Here is an 18157-nt window from a genome sequence, read left to right as displayed (position 1 = left end):
GACTTGACTCCAGCCCAAATCTGCATTTGGACCTCTTCGCTCCCGGCTAGCCAGTCCTCTGTTGCCACCCTCCCTTCACTTGTGAATCACAGGGCTTCGTGGGAGTTAATTCTTTTTCCTAGGGATACAGAAATTCAGCTTTTTTTTTCCCGTGGATAGCTGTGCTAGATTCTCCTGACAGTTGACAGCTGCTGAACACAGGGATAACTCCCCCCAGCCCATGAGATTTGCACTGAGAACACATCTTTTCACCGTGTGTGCGCCATGGCTTGCCGGTAGAGAATTACCATCTCCAGGTAAAATGGTAAGATGGCTGAAAGAAAAGAAGAGCTGTGAAAAATCAGACCGTAAGCAAAGAAGAATTTGTTTGCTAGAGCCATGTAACTCAGTAATGGGAATAACGGAAAGACTACATTATACATGGCACATTAGGTCAAAAGGAATGGGGAAAATTCTCTTTCATTGAATTCCTGACTTGCGTAGATTTATCCGGCACTGACTGCAGATTTCGGTCAAAAAGATGGAGCAGTCAGAGCAGGGGGGACTAGGCAGTGTCTTCATGTGCAAGCAGTCAAGTCTGCATTTCGATGGTATTTCTAGAACAAAAGTGGCTGTGACCCAAATTAGCCATTAAACTGCCTCTGACCATGGGCCATAATTCTTCAGGACTAAACCACACAATGCAGGTTATTGCGCAACACTGTCCCCTGGAATCGATGCTCCTCGGCTCACGCTGCGGTGTCCCTGTCTTGGACGGTTACAATGAAAACAGCCTGAACCCGAGTGGCCGTAGGTGCTGTTCCCACCACACTGGCCTGATCCTGCTCGGACTCATGAGCTCTTGGCCTTTGCGGTGTCCCTCTATCAGTGCGTTCCACTGACTGTGAGCAGAGTGTGACATGCCATCGGCTTTTGGTAATTCAGTTTATTCTTTTCCTTACAGTACGGGAGTCTGCAGACAGGCTTCCCCATCTTGGTTAGCACTTACCCCCCTCCCACATTTACCTCCCCTGCTCTTCCCACCTGAACTGACCTGGCGCGGTGGTGCTGGTTTCTGGGTGCTGCCATCTCTTGTAAGTGGGGAAGATGGTTTTAAGTATAGCTCCAGCTGGATCTGTTTCTCACGAAGGTGGAGTAGCCTCAAAGCACGCTGCCAGAGTCCCCTTTCAGAAGCATGATCTAGGGTTTGTGGCTGATTTTCACAAACTCTTCTGACCTGGAGCAGGAGTTGGATGGCCTGCAGTCACTTCCCCTACAACCGTTGTTCTTGTTCATTTTGCTGTTGCATCTCTTGAGTACCAATTGCTGTTGCCAGTTTGAATGCTGCTGTTTCAAGGCCAGTGCTCTGATGTGTGGTCCCCAGTTCAAAGCAGTACCTCACTTTGCTGGGTCTGTGGAGCTGGAGATCCCGATGAGGGAAGCTGGCCGTGTGGTGGGCTTTCTGCTGCACCTGGAAAGCAAGAGTTGTTCCACCTTCCCATCTCTTCTTCTCCTCTTTGTTCTCTGCCCCTATTTTCCTCTTTTTTCTCTGTTGGTAAGTTTATCCTGGAGCAAGAAACACAGTGAGGAGCACAGTGGGGATGAAGTGGGCAGCAGGAACTGTGTTCAATGAGGTGGCACGCAGCATTGCCCAGTGGGCTTGGGGGCAGTGCTTGGCCCATGCCAGCTCCCCTTTTCTCTTGCCCTCCAGTTCTCACACACTTTGGCTCCCCAGCTGCCAAGCTCAGGATTTTCTGAAGGGAAAGACACACTCATCAGAGCAGGGAGGGGAGATGGCACCTCAGGTCACCATGTGCGCTGTGGGAACTGCAACCGCATGTCTTGAGCTGGTGGCCGCTGGTTGCAGAAACAAGGCGAGGAGGAAGGGGTGTGCTGTGGGAAAAGTAGAGGAGGCTGTTGGAAGCAGCTGCCACATCACCTAGAAGCTCCGTGTCACCTGGATCTTGTCCACAGGAACCCACAGCACAAATAAAATGTGTTGTCATCAGGCCTCCAAGGGTGGAGGGATCCCTCAGGAGCATTCTGCCGGCTGGGCTGCAGGCTGGCTTTGCAGAGGGGAGTGGTGCTTGCAACCCGTCCAGAAAGAGCACCTCTTACGTAAAGAATAGCTGGGTTGAAACAAAATGGATTTTAGTTTTAAATTTTAAAAAAGTTGGTTTGGTTTTTTTTAAATAAGTTTTTAAAGGTGCATGATCCCATAACGTTTACTCCTGGCAGCACATGGTCTGGCATTGTTAGACAGTGTACATTTGTCCAAGTTGTGAGCAGACCCTTGACTGGGGCAGAGGAAATCTGAATTCCGTTTCTGGATCTCTTCTTCATCTCCTACTCTCTGATCTTCAGCGTATTGCTTCATTTCCCTCTGTTCCCTGCCATCCTCACCCCTCGTAATGTAGCAAGCTGGAATAATCTCCCACAAAACAGAGAGCTGGATTTTAGTACATTAAAAAAAGACCTGTTCAAAAAGTGTGTGAAACATCATGAATGAATTTGATTGTCCATTTTTGCTCATAATGTAAACGTTTTTTTCAAATAAAAGTGTTTTCAATAATATAAATTATATCAGTTAAAATGCAAGCTGCCTGTACACACTGCTACTATGTTGAAGTATATTAAAAAACTGAATTGGTGAAAGTCATCAGTAGAGCAAAGCTTCACTTAATTAATATATTCACTTAATTAATAAATCCTCTTTCAGAATGCTGTTTTGGGCATTTTACTAAGATTGCAATTTCCATACAGATACAGCTTGTCAAAATCTAATAAACAAACATGGGTCTAAGTAATCTAATAAACAAACAAATGGGTCTAAATAATAAGTAATGTCAGAACTTACCTGCTTAAATATAAGGATAAATGTACATGAAGCTGTGCATTTTCAAAAATAAATGTCGTTGTTGAGATAGCATACCTTCTCAGTTAAGATCATAGCAAAAATTATGTTGAAATTTACCAAGCAGAGCTAACTTCAAAGCTAATCAAATTGCTCAGAGCCTTGTCCAGCTGAATTTTGAAAAAGTCAGCAAGGACAGAGAATCCACAACCTGTTCCAGTGCTGCACCACATTTAAGATGGAGAATATTTTCGTGATGTCAGATCAGAAATTCCTTTGTTGCAGCTTTCATCTGTTGCCTCTATTCTTTTTGCTGCGGGCAGACTCTGTCCCCATCTCCCCCACAACACTGCTGCAGACAAGTGAAGAAAACAAGAAGAAACATTTAGTTCATACAAAGCCTGAGTTTTATAGCAAACCAAGGAATTTTAATTATTACAATTAATTCTCTTCCTTTGGTGAAACTGTGTTAAAAAACACAAAACATGATGAAAATCAATGGTTCAATTAAAGGATTTACATTTTGTGTCCCTGAAGCAGGGCACTCTGTCTGTGCTTATACAGCATTTACTTTTTGTGCGCTGCCTTCTCAGCCTGAGGACACTTTCTGTTGCTGTGCCTTGGATTTGGTAGCCTTGGGTTTCACTGCTTTGCCCTTAGCTGGATCTTTGCCTTTTTTTGTCTGTCGGCTTTCGTATTCTCTAAGATCTTCATTGCTTTCTTGGCCACGGTGGCTGCCAGTTTCTTGGTTTTCCTTGGGATTTCCTTCACAGCCGCAGGTAATCAGGGCTTCTTGGCAGTGCCAGTCAAGGGACAGGTGGTCTTGCCCTTTGCTGCCTTATTGGCACCTTCCTCTTGGCTTGTTGTTGAGTTTGAAGGAGCTAGAAGTACCAAGTCTTCTTGTGCTCCTCTTGCCTGGTTCCTGAGCCCCAGCCTGGTGCAGCTGTTGTCCTGTACTGCATTGCCTTCAGTTCCCTTTCAGAGTGGTGAGAGAAAGTTCTTCTGTGCTTCTTGGAGACAGTCATTGCCCTTAAATCAGCCCCGCTGGAGAGTGGGGGCTTGCAGGACTTGGATTCTCATGCCACCTTTGCCAGTGCCTTAGCTGGTGCCTTAGAGGCTGGAGCAGAAGTGGCACCTGCAGCGGCAGTTGCTTCAAACATGATAGCCAGCACAGCCTACCAGCGTGACATCTTGACCAAGGTTTTGGTTTCACACTGATGCACATCAGCTTGCCACTTCTTGCACTGGGTGCCTTGCACCTACAAAGCCTTTGCACGCTGACGGCATTCCTGTGAGGCTTACAGCTCTGACTGTTCCCTTGTAGCACCAAAGCCAGATGGTATCAGCAAACACACCCACTGGGAAATGCTTGCACCTCAGTGTGTCCTTTGTCTGGTACCCAAATAGCACAGATCAGCTGGAGCAAGCGGTGTTGGCCATTATTATGGATTAGCAAATAAAACCTGTTTTCTTCTGCAGCAGCTTAGACTTGGCCTCCAGCCTAGTCCTCGCTGTGGAGAAATAGTTCAAGAGTTTCTTTTCTGCCTGGTGCAGCGTGAATGCAGTCATTCCTGAGACTCCACATCGTGGTAACAAGTAATTATCTCATCAGCTCTGCTTGAGCCCCAGCACCATCATTACACCATTTCTCTTGGCTCCGCTGTCCATCAGCTGGTATCTCTGTAGTTTCCCTTTGGTTTAGTTTGGGAAAGGCATCTGAACCCTTCATAGTCTCTGCAAGCCCCTTTGCAATTTCTGTTCCCTGAGAGGGGCCCTGCTTCAGGGCAGATTTTGGCTCTTCAATCTGTAAGCTTTTTTGGTCCTGCTACCAGTTTTCCAAATTGGGATGCGACCAAGCTAGCCACCTGAAAGTGAATGTGCCTGTGCCCTACCCTACCGGTACCTGCACAGAAATGGTAGAAGCGATGAGTGGACATGGTGTTCCCTCACTGAGTACAGACTGGGGCAAGGGAAATTAACTGGTTGTGTATGTGAATGCAAGAGTTGTATATTTTAGAGAGATATAGCTGTTCTGGGGGCACATCTGAGTGGCAAGCAGAAGCAATGCTACAAGTACTGTGTAAAACCAATGGGCACCAGTGAATTAAAATTTCTGTTAATAATTCCTAATCGGTAGTTTCCCAGGTCTTTGTTTCCTTTTCAGATTATTCCTCTTCTTTCTCTCCCCTGCTTACTAGGAGCTTCTACCAGCCTTTTCATCCAAGTAGAACCCATGCTTTTGGCTGGACAAAATGGACATTTTAAAATCCTATGAAATTAGCTGGGAAGTTCTCAGATGCTCGGATACCCTCCCCTGCCTGGTCAGCTAGCTCGAGTGTGTCACAGCTCAGACCTCACTGCTTACAGCAGAAACTTGGGAGCCTCCCATGTGGTCATGGCTAAAGAATTAACTGACGCTAACAGTCAGCACAGCCAGGCACGGCAGTGCACTAGCAAAGAAGGAAGACAGCAGAGATACCACAGCAAAGGAGGAGATCCTCGTCATGTGTGAAATGAGAATCACTTTTCACCCCTTTCCCCCTTTCTCCATTGGCCTCAGGGTGGGTCTCCTATTCCATCCCCATTGCCAAGAGCACTGGGCCCCCTGGAAGAGGATCAAGGTGTCGGGGCAGACCCTGATTCTACTTTGGCATTAGGGAGTGGAGGTTAGTGGTGACATTCCACAAACCTTCTGGATGTGGCCATTGATGAGAGCACAGGAGCAGCTCTGAACTCTGGGAGGAGGAAGTGAAGAAGTAGCAAGACTACCTTGAATCTTCTGAAAATAATTGCTTTGCTGATAAGAAAATTTTGTAAGATGCAAGAATACTGCTCATGAGGACCTCCAGACAAGGAAAACTTGTACAACTGGAGGGAACACGACACACGACTCCAAGGCAAGGAACATGCAATGTGCTGCTCTTTAGTGAGCTTCCAAGCGCTTCTATCCCAACCTCTCCTGCAAAGGGCTTCTCCAAAGACAACAGGGAAACTAAAATCAGGATTTACCACCCAGGCCCCAGGTGCAAGCTCTTTTTGCACCGGGTAGCATGAGCTGCAGCAACTGCACAAACAGGAGCTAATAGCAGGCAACTTTTGTCTGTGAAACCTTAACCGCAGCTAGAAGGTGAGTCTCATTGTGAAAAACTGTGGTGCAAAACCAAGTTTCTCCCCGTGACTAGCAGATGATTACAGAGATATGAAGCCAGTGCCTTCCATTAAGGAGGGGGAAAATGCGATCTGGAGCAGAGTCTGGGATGCCCAGACCAGGGGGCTGAGCTGTAGGAGAACGGAGTAACACTAGAACACAGCCTGCAGCTCCCTGTGCAAAAAGAGGGTCTTCTCCAGGTCTGCGCAGCACGGCGGCAGAAGCCAAGTCAGCTGGGCAGGGTGCGCTGGAGGCTGGAGCTGCGCTGCTGTGGGAAGCAGCGAGGTGCAAGCAGCTCTGGTGGGTGCTTCCCCACACCCAGCTCTCAGCGTGGGGAAGGTGCATTCTGCTTTGATTGCAGACTCTGTTTTTCTTAGTGTAAATGAGATAAGCTGCCAACCACTTAGCCTCAAGCTAGAGCGGACACTTGAGGACAAGTGCAAGTGCTTGGGCTTTGGTCACATTTGTCTGCATTCACGATGGGGGAGCCATTCACTAGGTTTCAAAATCCTCAACCCGATCCAGCCCCTTTCCTCCCTTCCTGCTGGTGATTCCAGCTGGTGTCAGTCACTGGTAGCAAGGGATGGAGCCACTGCTGCCTGGAGACGTGGGAGGGGGGAGCGGAATTAATACAGGTAGGAAGAGAAAAAATTCTGGGCTCACAGAGTCAGGATTAAGGGTCATTAGTTCCTATAAGGAGGCTGAGGCTGGGCTAGCAGAGAGCTGCAGGGCAGGAATAAGAGGCACTCACAGGGTTGAAAAATGTGTACTCAATTCAATAGTTTCACCCTAATTTGCCTCATCCCCCAGCACCAAAACAAGCTCAACAGTGGAACAAAAATAAACGATGAGTCAAGTCTCCAGGTAAAGGTTTTGCAGTGCAAGCCTGGAAAGCCAAATTGCTAGTAAAACATAATAACATATAATCTTAGCGCACACTCAGCAACCAGGTGCCCTCAATTCTTTATCAGTGGCATCATCTACAATCCTGCAGCATGCAGCAGTGCACAGCACAGGCGTCCAGGTTTCATAAACCTACACTCCCCGTAGCACTCCTATACACCTTGAACTCCTGCCTTCTCTCCTTCCCACTTCCGTCTCACAACCTGGGGTCCCTGCTCTTGTCTAACTTAGATGTAGCCTCAGTGACACTCACCCCACACAGTGCTTCAGATTTGCATTTGCAATCCCCCCACTACACACACACCCTCCCACACCTGTGATATTCACTCCAGGCAGACCTCATCCTCATCCTCATCCTCATCCTCATCCTCATCCTCATCCTCATCCTCATCCTCACAGCTTTCGTACATCTCCGTGGTGCTGCATATTCCACACCACCAAAGGCAGTGCTTGGTCATGCAACTGCTGAAAACTTCTCCCTAGGTATGGCATCCACAGCTGTGTCACAAGATGAGTTGGCAGCTCTAGGGACAAGGCCCTTCGCCCCATGTCCTAGGCAGCAAGCTGCTTCTACATCTAGCATGGCTTTTTTCTTACACCCAGGACTGGAGTCATGCGAGTGCTCTGCCTGGCAGAGGTGCCTGAGCAAGTGTGCTACTGATGTGTTGGGTCTGTTGTTCAAAATAGGGTGATGGGTCTTTGTGGAATGAACACAGAATATAATGTACTGTTTGTATAATAAATAAGCACTTTAGTATATGCTTACAGTTATATATATGCTTATATTAAGTAAGCATATTACATTGTATGTGCTTATAATAAATACGCATATCAGCTTATTTGTATGCCTGTGCCCAACTGCAAGGAACTCTGCTATTCCCCTGCTCGGGGTCTCGCTGCAAGTCAGTGTCTGTGGTGCATCAGCACTTGTGGAGCAGAGAAAGTTTTTCTGCTTGAGGTTTTCGCTTGAGGCGAGGGGAAGCAGGTGTCTGCGTTTCTTGTGTGCAGCCCAAGAACCAACCAAATGGTGATGTCGGCGCTTGTTTCAAAATGCGATTTCTGAGCAAAGGGTGAATGGAAAAAATAAATATGTATTTATATCGACACACACCAACATGCAGCTTCCTGTTGACTAAACAAGCAACCTCTCCTCTGCTTTGGGGCTAGGTAATTAGTTTTAGTTATTCACCACATTTTTGCTCTCTGATTTCTTAGCAATTCTCTTTCTGAATCTTTAGTAACAGTAATGGTGATACTCCTCCTCACCCCTTACACCTAACCGCTGCTCTTCAGGCTGCTGTTATTTCTCTGCTGTTCTCACTTCAAGACAGGGAATAGAGCTCTGAACACAAGAAGCCTGAAGCAATGCTAGGACATCCTTCTGTGATACTGATAAGCTGGAGCAGTGTCTCTTGCTAGGTAACAGCCCAAACACACCAGCACAGGACCCTTTCCAGCCTTCCCCACTAGCCTTTAACTGACCCGGGCTTTGGTCAGAAGCAGAGATGGAGTCATCTTCAGTAAAATTGTTTTTCTCTGCCACCCATAGCCCCCTCACCAAGTAAGTTTGCATTGAGCAGAAAGGAAGGAAAACCAGAGTGGTCAGCACCCCTCCTCGTGTATTAGCTCCCAGCCAAAAGGGTCACACTGTATATTAAAGATTTGGCAATTTAAAGCCAGGGATGAAGCTGGACTAGCAGCTAGATTAGGGATCAGCAACCAGCAACCTTTCTATGGTTTTCCAAAATACTTATTTTTAACCAGAGCAGAGATGACACCTGCAAATGAGCAAGGTCTTGCCTTGGCAAGGTACTGCAGCTCCTGCTTTAGGCAGTCCTGCATAGCAGCTGAGGGTCCTTCTCCAACTGTCACCCTGGGCTTGCCATGAGACCCTAAAAATACATCCACACTAACACGTTTCTTCTCTGGGGATTAGAGCCGGAGGCACAGTACCGCTGCCACTGGCTTTGGGCACTCACTTTGGGCACTATGAGGGAAGTTGCTGGTCTAAACAAATGGCATTAGAAAGCCTACATCAGTATTTAGATTTGAGAGCCCTGCCAGAGAGTGACCCAAGTACAGTTCATCTGTTCATACGTTTGTTCGTTCTTTTTTGCTTCTGTGGAGTGCAAAGAGGGTCTCAATATTTAAGGAAAAGTGCTGATCTTTTAAACATGGAAGAGTGAATTCCATTTACAGGCAAGACCAGAGAAGGATCTAGTTAAATATTTTATGAGACTTGACAGGTTAAACCTTTGAGAAAATCATTACGCACAAATTTAATTTATGGGGAACACCAGGCTGGCCATGAAGATATTTCTTGGCTCCTTTCAGAGCAGAAAATGTCATGTAAAATTTTCTGCAAGCTTTTGCCTATTGAAATTAGGAGCCACAACACGAATAAAGCTGAAACTACCTTAATTTATCTGATGGAACACAAACAGTTGTGATGTCTAAGAAACAGATTTCCCAGGGTGTGTTGCTTTTTTTTCTTTTTAATGTCCTGTGTAACAAACATCCTTCTTGCAATATTGAAAGAAAAAACTAGTATGAAAGGGGGACAAAACGACTCTTGGTCTGACCTAGGAGGTTTGTCACAAGGTGCTGCTAAGGCAAAGGCTGAAAGGGGCCAGCTGTTTCATTAGCAGGAGCGTCCCCTTTGATTCTGTTCAGTAGGACAGGGATTCGCAAGGACTGCAGGCTCTTCCAGCTTTGGTCAAACACCAGCAGCCAGATCCCCAAAGAGGATAATTGCCACAACCCTTGAGACCGATGCAGCTGCCAAAATGTGAAGCCGCTGAGCATGTGCCCTGCCCAGATGTTTCCCCAAGGAGTCGGACAGCCCAGCCCCGGCCCTTCCAGGAGTACTTTTTCTCCTGAAGTGTGCCATGCCAGCTGCTCTCAAAGACAAGTACGCTCAGAGTGCTGGGCTAGAGTCATCTGCTCTGTTCTGGCGACTCGTCTCTCCTTTTCATGTGTTTGCATATGCTGGTTTCACACAGTCCTAGCACGCTGAAAGCCAGTAAAATTAATACGAAAAGTAAATCAAGCAGAGAAAAAAAAAATTAAGAACTACCCTAGCACGAGGTAAACAAAAGCCCTGTTTCTCAGCCATAGAGGCAGAAACGGAGCAGAATGTCCCCCAGCTACCTCCTCAGCACCCTGCCCAGCCAGACCCGCCGCCCCCTCCCTTGGCTGTGCCCCGGCCCTGCAGAGGGGATGGGTGCCCGGCGGGGGCTGGGGGCGGTGATGGAGCACAGCCCGGGTGGCAGAGTGTGGTGTTAGCGGAGCAGAGCGTGTGCGTCCTGAGCGTGAGCCCGGGCGTGACGTGCAGCCGCACACGTGCTGGGCACAGCCGCCGGGTGGGGGGTCCCGGCAGCCCCCCCAGCGCTGGCAGATCACAGTGCCGGTGCCATCTGCAACAGCAGGATCAGGCCCTGAGTCCTTCCCCGCTGGTCCTTTGCACGCAGCTTTGCCATGCAGGCTCGCCACCGCTCCTGGCATGTCAGCGTGGCTCAGGCACCCATGGCTGCGTTCAGGTGCCAAAGCGGGGCCAGGTGCTCCCCGTCAAGCCCCGGGCTCTCCGGAGCTGCGTCCCTCTCACTCCTTCCTTCGGCTTCTGTGTCGCCCCTCGCTGCCAAGCAGCTGCCGGGCCTTTCGGGGGGACACAGCGGAGGGGGAAGCCTGCCAGCACTTTGGCATTCCCTGGGCTCCTTCCAGCCGGGCTCTGCGGGCGCTGTGCAGAGCTCCCTCGGCGGGCAGGGCTCGTCACCGTCTCCACTGCACAGCTGCGTGACCCGGGGCCCGCAGGGATGGTGTGGTTTTGCCCACATTCACGTTAGCGGTACGCGAGCTCCCAGGCCCCCCGCTAACCACCAGACAATGCTTCCTGCCTCATTATGTTATTGATAAAAATTCAGAATAATTTTGCAGGCAGGGAGGGCCCAGCGGGGAGCGCAGCGGGGGGGGGAGGCAGCCAATGGGTGCTGAGCATCTTTCAGAACTGGTGCCCCTCCGCATCTCAACCCTCTGCTCTTCAGCTCCTGCAGCTCCAGGAGACCTTTCTAACTCCTCCCTCAACCACACCCCGATGAAACCCGGTGGGGGGGGGGGGGGTAGATAGGGGTGAATGGGGAGGGGACACAGGGGACAGCCCGCACTTCTGTACATCAAGTCAGAGGGGTGCACAGCCGGAGCCTGCGAGACAACCTCTCTGCAATCCCATCACCTGAGAGAGACCCTGGCAGTCATGGACAGGTAAAAGGAGTGCCTCCAGTTTCTTGCTCATATACAAAACAAGGGTCCTTCTCTTAGAATTAACCCGCTCCCCATTCAGTGCTCACTGTCCCTTTCACTGTTTGACTCAGTAACCTAACTCCCTGCCCCGTCCTGCTCTTGCATGTGCATCTCTGTGTCTCTCATTCTTTCTCTTTGACTGTCTGCCGCCCTGTACTCTTTTCCCTTTCTGTCATTTCTCTTTCTCATTACTATTCTCTGTTCCTTTTCATTCTTTTTCTTTTCTAGAAACAAAAAAAAAAAAAAAGACAGCAGAAAGATGAATATTCAGATGCTATCTTCCACCTAAGCACCTCAATCCTTGCCCACTCTTCTCTCCTTATACACCTATTCTTTCTCTTGCAACAGATTTCTGTATCAGTCTCTTTCTGCTGCTCACACCCTTGTGCTTGTAAGCACAGCCCGTGCCAGCACTGGATTGCTCTACTTGCACTGCCATTATGCTGCGAGCTAATTATTACTAATCACTCTCCGCAATTGCATATCGTTCACACATTCAGGGGCCTTCACTCTGATTTGAGGGTTGGCTTCATGGATCTTTATTTGAGGAGAAGATCTCTGTTCTGTCTACATCAGTGCCGGGTATAATCACAGCTCCTATGTCCTTGCTGCTTTCCCTTGAGCTATGCTATAGCTATAGGAGTTGCTCATGTATCCAGCAGTTCGTACCTAACTGCACATCTGCTGAGTTGTTCTCCACAACATCTGTTAATTCATTGTTCTTCTTGTACCAGCCATGTTCTGAAATCCTCCCTAGCAAAAACCCCTGGGACAGTGAACTCCAGAGAGAATGGAAAATAGCAACTGATGTTAATGAACCATTTCTGGTTGAACAAAAAGCTCCTGTGACTCAAAATCATTTTCACTTTGTTAGGACGGTGAAAAATAACTCAAGCGATCGTAATTTTCATTTTTCTGGGTTTTGGGGTCATTTCTTGTTCTTCACCGTTATTTGCATCCACATGCTGCTCTGCAGGGGCAAAACCACTGAATAGAGAAAAATGGGAAGAAGTAAGAAAACGGACAGTTAGAAGAAGAATCAGAAACATTTTGAAAGCAAATGCATTTGCCTAAAACTTCACAAAAAAGAGAAAAGGGAAAGCCTATTTTCCCTTAAATTTCTAATGTGTTGAAAAGCATTTTTCCTTGTGGGCTTTAATGAAACATCAGCATAATTGTCATTGTGTTTCACCTGGCTTATATGGTTCTTCAACGAGCGAATGCATTTTTCACAATTGCTCTGCTCTGTTTTCTGCGGTTGTGGCACCCCCCAGGTAAGAGCTTTGCAAGCCTCTGGCCTGTCGTACCTGCTCATTTCCCACACGATTCCCTGGGCTATCGTCTCTGGACAACCTGAGGATCTGTCACACATAGAAGGGGTGTCCCCTCTCCAGCACCTCTGTTACGGGGGAGAGTTTTCCCCACATCCCTGCAATAACACACATCTAACCAGGAGAAGCCTGAGATGAATCACTGCTTGGCGGTTTTGTGAGGGGACCAACGTGTGTGTGTCTGTCTGTCTGTCTATTAGGGAATATACAAGCATGTTCATAACTGTGCAAATAGGGTGAATCTAAGGTGGTAGAGGAAGCAGGGTGGCTCTACGTGTAAGAAATAAATCAAAACTGATGATGAAGAACATGCAGTGGGTATGGGAAACACGCACCCAAGATGAACTGCCAGAGAAAGGGGTGATGAAATGCAGTGGGATCAGTTTGTGGTCTACTCCTGCCACAACCTAGAAACCCAGCAGAGCAGAGCCCTGGCAGTGCTTACAGCACAGACCTCCAAGAGCTGCCTGAGGCTCTTGCTGGGCTGAATAACATGCCTAGAAGGGATGCTTTGCTCTCTGAGTGTGTGCAGGACTCTGCAGAGCCTTGTCTTCTCTATGGACTTTCTCCTAGCAGGAAACACGGCCACAACTCCCATGCGATCTACTGCTCCAGCAGCATGTCTGTATAGAGTGGCATAACTGAGCATGTGCGTGCTTGCTCTTTCTGTGTGAGCAGCACAGGTATTTTTGCGCTGCAGGCTGAGGGTGACATGGCAGAAAAGAGGATGTGTGCAGGTAGCTTCTCTATTCGTGGGACAATCAGGGTAGCCAGGGTGCTTGTGGGAAGAATATGTCTCTCTGGCGATGTGATGTGAGGTGCAATAGCAAGCGCTACAGGAAAGCAAAGCACGTGCGCTCGGTAACAAAAGGCGAGAGGATGTGCGTGACAGCATGGATGAGTGAGCACCTGTGGTGCAGTGGCCACGTGTGAGGGTGCACAATGGACAGAACTCCTGGAGGAGCAGAGAGGATGGATGCCACTGTTAGCTGGAGATTAAGTGCTTTGCAGTGCTCAAGCTTTATGGTGACATTGGCAAACAGATGAAGGGATTTTGCGTAAGAAACTTTTCCTTGCTTAGACTCTCAGATTTAAATTGGATTTAAATTCCTAACAAGCCTCAGTTCCCCTTTCCTACACCTCGCTGGAGACTTCCCAGAAAACCCAGCTCAGTAGCACCTAAACCAACCCCACCTCCCTGCTGAGCATCAGTCTATCAGAGGGAAAAGATGACAGAGGACATGATTATTTTTAACCCATTCAGTTCTGTTTTGCATTGGGGGAGGTAAGTATCTCACCTCAATGAACACAGCTGTTCTCAGCTGCCTATGTGCCTCCACTTGGCAGTGAGGCTGTTAGATACGGCTCGTGACTACCTTACCCTCCCCGCGCTCCTACTGCCTTGTCCCAGCAGGATCCCTGGGCATGGGAGCAGGCTCTTGCCAGTCTTGACATTTGTCTGATGGGGGAATGGTACGCGTGCCTGGCGAGGTGTCAGCGTGCCTCCCCCATTATATATTCTGTCAGCTAGTGTGTGGCGCCTTACCCCAGCCCCTAGCCCTGCACATTTTCAATCATACCCTCCTCAGTCTTCTCTAAAGAGGCTCTAATTCGATCCATCCCTTGCCCCAGTGGCTTTTCAGGATTTCATACAGCAAAAATAATATTTCTTGATGACTGAACTCAGGCACTCTCATCTTCCCAGGTCTTCTCAGACACTTTCATCCTTCTCCCTCATTGGTGTCCACCTTTTGGATATTCTTAGATATTTTCACACTCTACCCAGCCATAGTTGCTGTTTGACTAATCACTACTAATTCACTTACTGTTTCCACTCACAAGGTCAACTGCTTCATCCCCACAGTCACGTCTGCACCCTGTCCCTAACATATTGTATGCAAATCACTGATGCTCTTCTCGTACTGAGAGGCCTGGACATGAGGAGCATATTTTTGGTGCTGAGCCCTCAGCAAAGACATGGCCAACTGCTGGATCCAGGGTGGGGCTAGTGGAAATTCTCTTTTGTCTTCTGCAGCCTCCTGATGAAAAGGAAACTATTCCTCTACAACTTCAAGAACCTGCGCTGGGCCAAGGGCCGGCGTGAAACCTACCTCTGCTATGTTGTAAAGCGCCGTGACAGTGCTACATCATGCTCCCTGGACTTTGGATACCTGCGCAATAAGGTACAGGGAACACCTTGGCGTCTTGTTCTTACATCCATGCTGAGGTGCATGCAGCTCCAGTTGGGCTGGGGCAGCAGGGAAGGGAGGGCTGCGACAGCACTGAGGGTGCTGGCACACACGTCCATGAGCATGGGCACTGCACTGGTGCGTTCTGTCTAGGGGATGCAGCCTCCAGGTAAACCTGTACTTTTTGCTACCTCCGAGCGTGTCAGCAGCAAGACCTCCATACCCCCTGCTGCTTTACCAGTCTACCTACTTTTCTGCTTGGCTCCCACACATTCCTCTCGTACGCCCCTACACGTCAGTGCGCCACGGAGCTTTTCTAGCCAGTCTTCCACTTGAGTACCACTGTGCCTTCTCCCTCTGAGCGCTGGCCCTAGGACCTACCCCCAACGTTTTTTCTCCTTCCCTCACACCCTACCCAGCTCACTCTTCCCTCCTCACCCCTCTTACACCCTGCTCCCCCTCCCCGCCTCACTCCTTGCCCCTCTCCCTCTTTCATGAAGATGGGCTGTCACGTGGAGGTGCTCTTCCTGCGCTACATCTCAGCCTGGGACCTGGACCCAGGCCGCTGCTACCGGATCACCTGGTTCACCTCCTGGAGCCCCTGCTACGACTGCGCCCGGCACGTGGCCGACTTCCTGCGCGCCTACCCCAACCTGACCCTCCGCATCTTCACGGCCCGCCTGTACTTCTGCGAGGACCGCAAGGCAGAGCCCGAGGGGCTGAGGCGCCTGCACAGGGCGGGGGCCCAAATTGCCATCATGACTTTCAAAGGTGAGATGTGCAGGCGAGAAAGAGATGACAGAAAGCTAAGGGGGCTTGGGGAAACCCAGCAGGGTGGGAGAAGCTGGGACAAGGAGCCCAAGAAGAGAACGACAGGATGTGATGACTTAGTATCCTAGGAGAGGTCAGTGTCCTCTCTGGGGCAGGCTTGAGCACTCTGTAACTCCCCCGTGCATTGCACAGATTACTTCTACTGCTGGAACACATTTGTGGAGAACAGGGAAAAGACATTCAAAGCCTGGGAAGGGCTGCATGAAAACTCTGTCCATCTGTCCAGGAAACTTCGACGAATCCTCCTGGTGAGGGCCAATTTTCTTTCTCCTTCCAGTGTCTCTTCCCCTCAGCTTCTTCCTCTCTTCCTCACTCTTCTTCCTCTCTGCTCTAGCTGCCCATCTCCGCCATCTGCCATTTCATTCATTCCTGTCTTCACTTTCCACACCCCTCATGCCTCTCCCCTGAATTTCTTCATATCTGCTCATTCTCTTCCCCTTCTTCCACCTTTCATCCCGTCTCCTGCGATTCCTTCCTCCTTCCCCATCTTCATAGGTTCCTGCTCACTTGACAACTGACCTACCATCTGTATTTTGTCCTGCAGCCGCTGTACGAAGTAGATGATTTGCGAGACGCCTTTAAAACTCTGGGACTTTGAAGCGAAAGTCATCATCAATCAGAAGACTTTACAAACACTTGTTCTTTGATTTCCAACTCTCTCCTTACAACAGATCTTTCTCTTCTTGCCTCTTTACATCTTTCTTCCTTCCAGCCCTGTGACTAGAGATAAGACTATACTTACTTTTTCGTTTCCAAGGAGAATTAGGCTGATCTTCTAAAGACACATTCCCCAGACTCACACCTCATCCATTGCTAGCTGGGAATAGCCAGGACTGCAGTGACATTGCCAGAGAGCGATTTGCCCTCCCTCAGTCCCTGCAGAACTAATTCAGGTGGTCCACTAAATGGAGCTCTGGGTTTAGCCTTGCCCAGGTGGGAGCAGGCGGCCCGCAAAGCCGTTTGTGCGAGCGTGTCCTCACTGGCACTGCACGCACCGCACTGGATTTGTGAGGGCGTCGGGGAGCGTGTCTCCTGGCTCCTCGAGCTGCACTACACTGAGCTGCTCTGTGTCCTCCCCTGTGAAACGGTTTCTTTGTCCTTCTGGATGTGGGTAGGAAGTTGAAAACCATCACTATTTAAGGGGTATAGCCTAAGTCCTAACAGCAAAATTGGCCGGTTGTTGGAAAGCTCAACTGAGAGTATTGAAGTGAGTCCTGGACAGCCCAGGTAGCTCAGCTTGCAAACTTCACTTGAAGCCAGCAGGTTTTCTAGGTGGGTTGTGTGCAGGCCCAGGCCCTGTAGTGCCTCCTGCCCAGAAAGGAAGAAGCTTCAGTAGCTGTGGGTCCAGGTTTCGTGACCTAGGAGAGGTTGAAACTAGACAATAAAGGGCTAAAATGAAAGCAGAAGATTTGATGGCCAAAATTTTCAAGTGTGAGCTGCAATTTTGGGTGTCTAGCAAGATATTTCCAATGCAGAAATAGGAAGTCCACTCAACTCCTATTAATTCTGATGAGAGCCGTGGCAGCTCAGGGTCAGTACTGATCAGTGCGTGGACATCCCATCCAGCCAGGAAAGGAACCACCAAGGCACCTCACCTCTGCAATGTCTTTCCAGCATACATCTACTGGAAAACACACTTCATTTCCACATTGCATTGTCCCTTAGATTCAGTTTCTCGTTCGTGTAGGCTGAGGCTATGGCGTTTTAGATGGTGTGTTGACATCCAGATCAGTTACCGTGTGTTTCTTCACACACCTCAGGGAGGAGCACCGCAGCTCTCACTTCTGGAGTACTATTCATCCACTGAGCGTTTCCTCTTAGATCAGAACTGCAATAAACTCCCTCCCTAGCCAGGTGTCCTCTGCTGGAGGCACCTTACCAATACCACAGTGTTCTGTTTTTTCAGGCCTTTTACTGCCCATAACATGGCCAAATATGACTAGTTGGTGACTGGACTGAGAGCTGACCAGAAAAAACAGCTGGCATGAGCAAAGCTTTACAGCCTGTAGATAGGTATCTTCCATAGGGGGCAAAATCAAAGCATCCTTCTGCCTGGCAGTCACTGTGTTTCCACTAGAGGACACCATCAGCACCTCGTCTTGGGGACACAGTCTTTACCAAGTTGAAGATGCAGGTTCCTAGTACATGCCCACTCACCACTACCTTCCCACTACCTAAATTACAGATGGATTGTCCTCTGCAGTCTAACCTCCTGAGGCTTTGCCAAGGCTAAGTGTTTCTGTCCCACATTCTGAGGGTGCTCTGTCATTTCCTTCATGATGGCTGTGAATTCTCTGCTCCATCCTGTTCAGCTTTCTGGATAGGCTGGAGGCTCCTGTGTTGCTCCTCAGAACACCTCCTCCGGTGGTAAGCCAGCCGCAGGAGGACAGCAGAGAGACCTGCTCCCACAGTGCCTCCTCCTGCTAGGAGAGGTCACAACTGAGTGCATCACAAGCTTCCTACAGCTTCAGGCTCCTGAGACACTCTCAGCTCGAGGAATTTCAACCAGGAACAGCAATGAGAGTTCTTTGCAAAGCATTAATTTGCAAGCATGGCGTTGTATATTTGTTTGATATGGTGGATATTATTTATATAAATAAAGGTCTTACAAATGAGCATCTGGTTT

General features: G+C 48.9%; 1 protein-coding gene across 1 annotated transcript; it reads left to right on the top strand.

Moving 5' to 3' along the window:
- Positions 1 to 67: 67 nt before the first annotated feature.
- Positions 68 to 18146, top strand: AICDA (activation induced cytidine deaminase). Its single transcript, XM_080393737.1, has 5 exons — positions 68 to 11141; positions 14547 to 14694; positions 15201 to 15471; positions 15664 to 15779; positions 16076 to 18146. Exons 1-5 carry the CDS (start codon positions 11014 to 11016, stop codon positions 16127 to 16129), a joined length of 717 nt encoding a protein of 238 aa, XP_080249863.1. The 5' UTR covers positions 68 to 11013; the 3' UTR covers positions 16130 to 18146.
- The last annotated feature ends 11 nt before the right edge of the window (positions 18147 to 18157 follow it).

Source organism: Falco punctatus, assembly GCF_963210335.1.
Source record: "Falco punctatus genome assembly, chromosome: 6".
Classification (NCBI taxonomy): Eukaryota; Metazoa; Chordata; class Aves; order Falconiformes; family Falconidae; genus Falco; species Falco punctatus.
The sequence above is the reverse complement of the archived record's forward strand: the minus strand, read 5'-3'. Positions and strand labels throughout refer to the sequence as shown.

Bases quoted from the DNA above. Each gene is read 5' to 3' on its own strand.
- AICDA (XM_080393737.1), top strand. From the start codon at position 11,014: ATGGGGAGGGGACACAGGGGACAGCCCGCACTTCTGTACATCAAGTCA. The intron at 11,142-14,546 runs GTAAAAGGAGTG...TGTCTTCTGCAG, and splicing joins ACCCTGGCAGTCATGGACAG to CCTCCTGATGAAAAGGAAAC. The intron at 15,780-16,075 runs GTGAGGGCCAAT...TTTGTCCTGCAG, and splicing joins AACTTCGACGAATCCTCCTG to CCGCTGTACGAAGTAGATGA.